This window comes from Centroberyx gerrardi, chromosome 5 (assembly GCF_048128805.1).
Source record: "Centroberyx gerrardi isolate f3 chromosome 5, fCenGer3.hap1.cur.20231027, whole genome shotgun sequence".
Taxonomy (NCBI): Eukaryota; Metazoa; Chordata; class Actinopteri; order Beryciformes; family Berycidae; genus Centroberyx; species Centroberyx gerrardi.
The window spans coordinates 19,543,557-19,548,416 of record NC_136001.1 but is presented as its reverse complement, the minus strand read 5'-3'; the positions used below and the strand labels follow the sequence as shown (position 1 = coordinate 19,548,416).

General features: G+C 45.6%; 1 protein-coding gene across 1 annotated transcript; it reads left to right on the top strand.

Annotated features, from left to right (window-relative positions):
- Positions 1–1,542: 1,542 nt before the first annotated feature.
- On the top strand, positions 1,543–4,610 carry tmem88bl (transmembrane protein 88b-like). The gene is made up of 2 exons (XM_071925825.1): positions 1,543–1,836; positions 4,383–4,610. The coding sequence occupies exons 1-2, from the start codon at positions 1,543–1,545 to the stop codon at positions 4,608–4,610; spliced, it is 522 nt and encodes a 173-aa protein (XP_071781926.1).
- The last annotated feature ends 250 nt before the right edge of the window (positions 4,611–4,860 follow it).

Below are 4,860 nucleotides of genomic sequence, written 5' to 3'. Positions count from 1 at the left end.
TCGCTCCAGCGGGACGGGGCAAGGCAAGGCACAACTCAGAGGTGCTCTTTTCCTCCGCTCTTTAACATTTGGCACCGAAGTATTTAATTATTTGTTATTTTTGTTTATCTTATTTTTTAATCAGGAGTTTCAGTCCATCACCACCGGCACTCTCAGAGGTCAACAAATTCCAGAAACACACCCGAGGGAAAAACAAAATTCGCATTTCGAGGTAGGCAAGTAAATTTCTTACTTATAACGTGTGATTAAATTATGATCTATCATATCCTCATACAGCCTAGTCTATAACATGCATATTGTTACTGATGTAGGCTATTGTGTCACCATGCATTGTGACACAATACAACAATAACAATATGCATATAACGCAGCTTCCAGCAGTTGTTGCCACAGAAAGCAAAAGAGGAGTAGTCTAAACGTGGAAAAAATGTACATTGGGTGCACAAACGAATCCAGATCACTATTTTACCCGTAACAGGTATCCTATATCCTATACAATAAAAGATAATGTATTCAGTTCATGATGACTCACCTGTAATAAACATCTCAGTGCGCTGTAACACTCTGCTGAGAGGAGCCGAGCATGTGTTCAGTAGATTTGGTGATTTGGTGATATATTTTGGTGATGTTATAACGATGGGTAAAGGTTTCTGACTGATTGAATTTACACTAGGCTGTACAGTCTTGGCTTAGTGGCAGAGCCGTGATCGATGTGATCGACCGGCTGACCGACGGGAAGACAGCAGCGAAAGGGGTCGGGGGGTCGGGGTGTGGAGGTGGCAGGAAATCAAGACAGGCTATAGGGTCCTGATTTACATAATGAGTTATCGGCTGCCGTTTGCAAAAAATGATGGGCCGCTTGAGGGGACAATGCTCTGTCTGTCTGTCTGTCACTATTCATTATTTAGGGTTTCAAAATGTGCGAGCATGCATAAATTAGCTGCAACTGAAGCAGACAGTAGGTATCCAGCCTGGAGAGCGGAGACACAAAGGAAAGACACACTGTAGTTTTTCTATGATTTAATATGAAAGTGATAGAGGGGTATAAACAGAGAAATATGTATAAAATGATTAAACATTGTAATATTTTAAAGCACTTTCTTTTCCATCAGTTTTGTGCTGTTTTCCACTATGCACAATTTAAATGTAGACAACATGAACACATGAAGACATGTGAACTTAGGCTACACCTACAGTACAAGTCTACAGGAAACATTACAGCATCATTCTGCACCCCATCCCTTCATTACGCTCCCCCTCTTTGTCTTAATTATTTTAGGCCTAATTAATACATTTACACCAAGGAGTGGGTCAATAATGCAAGTGGTTTGGTAACAGTTCTGTAGCATCAGTGCAGGAGCTGATATTTACTTGACCCAAACAACAAAATTCACCCCCAGACTCCTCTTAACCTTTCCTGAAATAATGTCTCTCTTTCTCTCGCCCCCCCTCTCCCTCCCTCTCTCTCTCTCTCTCTCCCTCTCTCTCTCTCTCCCTTTCTCCGCCCCCCCCCCCCTCTCTCTCTCTCTCTCTTTCCCCAGGATGTGTGGCATGGACGTTGACCTGGACGACGGGGGTTCGGGCGAGGACGAAAAAGAGGAGGAGTTCTGGGTGGGGGAGGGGGTGAAGATGCTGCCCCCTCCGGTGGCCCACACAGAGGGCAGCGCGTGGGGCAGCCGCAGAGGCCGGTGCGGCTGCGTGGCCTGCGGGGCGGCTCTGGTCCTGTGGAACCTCGGCGTGGTGGCGGCGAGCGCTCTGCTGCTGGCGGCGGTCTTCTCTGTGGTGCTGCTGCCTGCGACGCTGCTGCTCTACGCCGGGTTCCTCTGCCATTCCAGGGTGAGCTGTCACCGGTTATTGTGGTTTCATCTCATCTGCCATTGTTCTGTCCTTTGTTGCAGCAGAGACAAGCTGAGAGACGAGAGTCGACTGCTGTTCTATTTGACAGCTAATCCATTGATGAGGTTTCAGCTCCAAAATTCAGGTCAATGTTGCAAAATTGCAGCTGCAGCTCTGAGTGACTCTTATTGGATACTGTACTGAGATGGCCACTGACTCACTGGCACAGGATATGTCAGATACAGGACCCTGCTACTGACCAATCATCTCCAACAGTCATTAATCAGGTCATACCAGACCTGGTTACCCTAATCTCCATATTGTCAACATACTGAAACATTTTGCCTTCTTTTGATGACGGCTGACATTGTTTCCCACTTCACCCTGGGATCAAGCCAACCCATTTAATACACATTGTAATATGTCCAAAATGCATGGGCATCGTGGATTGTTTCTTCTCAATTCCTGAAAAGTAGGCTTTGTGGAGATTCAAAGTTTCTACAGGATGCTGACAATACGGAGCAGACGTCAATAACCTTTGTGTAGATGTTACTGTAAGAACCCTAGAAGAGGATAGCACTGTGCCTGAACATGACAGTTTTCTGACAAGAATTTACATGAAAGAATCTGCACCACTCCTAGCTACTCCCACTCCTTGCACTTTACTGCAACCCTAGGCAATCAAGCCTATGTCATCTCTAAAGAACGGGAGGATTATCTCTCATTAAGAACGGCAATGGCACCTGGAGCACTTAACCTCTGTTGGAGGAAAACAGACAAACACACCCATACGCCTCAGGGATACTGCAACATAATTTATACTCCTATGGTGTTTATACTCATTCTTTTATCAACAGCAAGCTGGTCCAAAAAAGATAATAACTACACTTGAATGTCAGAGCCTGTCAGTCAGTATTATTTGTAATGAGGTGAAGAGAATGGTGAAATGTATTACTTGTGAGTCACATAAGGACCAGACGGATAAAGTGAACTCATCAGTAAAAGGTGATCCATCTTGGAAAGAGCCATATCACCCTGTAAAGATCTACAGCTCTGTCCTTGGCTCACAGCAGGCCTCCTGGTTCAGCTGGTGACAGGTCGTAACATTACATCACTTTGCCTCCTCCTCTGATAAAGTTGGAACTTTGCCGGGGGCCTTGGTTGTTATGAATGGTTCAGTGAAATGTCATGCCAAGGCTTTAACTCTGTATAGATTTTATAATAATTTTCAAGGTTTGTGAAGGCACCGCAGCGCATGTCTCTACTGTAGAACAAAATATAAATTGCAATTGCAGTCAAATTAAGGACATGCAAAGTGCATGTGTGGAATGAGAATAATCACCATTACAGTAGAACACATGTCAGTGCAGAGCGAACAATTATAGAAGACGCCACTCAGTAAGTTCTTCCTATTGTAGTGATTGATTGAACAGGGAGAGAGAGACGTGAGGAGACACAACCGTCTGAACTGGAGCCAGTGCCAGCTGTGCTCAGGCATACTGACAGCAGGATGAGCAGGAAAATGTACTCACTGAAAGCATGATGTGCACTTGACAGAGGTGTGTGTGTGTGTGTGTGTGTGTGTGTGTGTGTGAGTGTGTGTGTGTGTGTGTTGTGTTAAATACTACAGTTGCTAGGGTACATTTGTGGGAGGCGAAGTTCCTTTTGAAAGAGCTTACAATGGGAAAACGCTTAGCAAGAGAGCTTCAGCTATAACCAAATTATTCTGTGTGTGTATGTGTATGTGTATATGTGTGTGTATGTGTGTGTGTGCTTGTGCGTGTGCTTTACGTGTATGTGTGTGTGTGTGTGTGTGCGCGCGCGCGTTTGAGAGTAAAAGAGTGTACTTGAACTTTACGTGTGTGTGTGTGTGTATGTGTGTGTGTTTGAGAGAGAAAGACAACGAGTATGCTTGTACTTTATGTGTGTGTGTGTGTGTGTGTGTGTGTGTGTGTGTGTGTGTGTGTGTGTGTGTGTGTGTGTGTGCGCTTGTGTGTGCATATCCATAGTGTTTGCATGCACTTGTCAGTTTGAAAGTGACTCCCTCTGTAGCTGTGGCTTTCAGCCATTAGCCTCAGGTGCACTCTGATCTCTCACCTCTCTCTCTTTCTCTCTCTGCTTGTCAATTCCTATGTTTTGTTCTCTCTCTTTTTATCTCTCTCTCCTCTCCCTGTCCTCTTCCTGTCTCTCAGCAGCCATCACAGGTGATTGACAGCTCAGAGGTTTATTGACAGTTCTGAGCTGCTCCTTATCTGAACTGTAGAGGGAGGCTGGGGGAAAGTCTGTCACACCCCACTAGCCACATGGTCCCTCTTCTGCACCCTGCCATGCCTGAGCATGTGTGTGCACGCATGCAAACACACACACACACACACACACACACACACACACACACACACACACACACACATTTCTACAACTTAATGATATCCAGCAAATTATAAAACATACCCATTTGCTTTATGACAGAAAACACCATAATGTCCATAATGACAGTCATAGCCAGTCTGTCTCTCATATGATTCCTTCTCTGTTTTTCCTCATAGGTCCTAGACGCCCCTTCTGCCATCTGCCGTTACCTTGACGATAACAGCTGCTCCGCCCTCATCATCCTGGGCTTTGTGATGATGTCACCGCTGGTGGTCGTGGCGGCTGCCATCTTCTGCGGGCTGCTCCGAAGGTTTCAGCTCCTGCTTCTCATTCAGCCGCTCACACGTGCCCGGTACCGCGGACGGCTGGTGGACTGGGCGGGCAGCGTCCACGCCTGGGTCTGATGGAGCCACGGCAGGCACAGCAGGAGGGGGTAAAGGTGAACAAGTCAACAGTCAGCAGGGAGTAGGAAGTCTCAAAATTAACATCAGTACAAAATCAACTTGGGACTTTCTGGTCGTTTTGTTGTTTGTTAAGTAACAAAAAATATTGTGCAAAAGTCCATTGTAGCAATTTCCACCTCTGGTTTATTTGGCTTTATATTAGAAATTGAAGAACAATCTGTGACACAAAGAGAGAAGTATTTGCATTTCA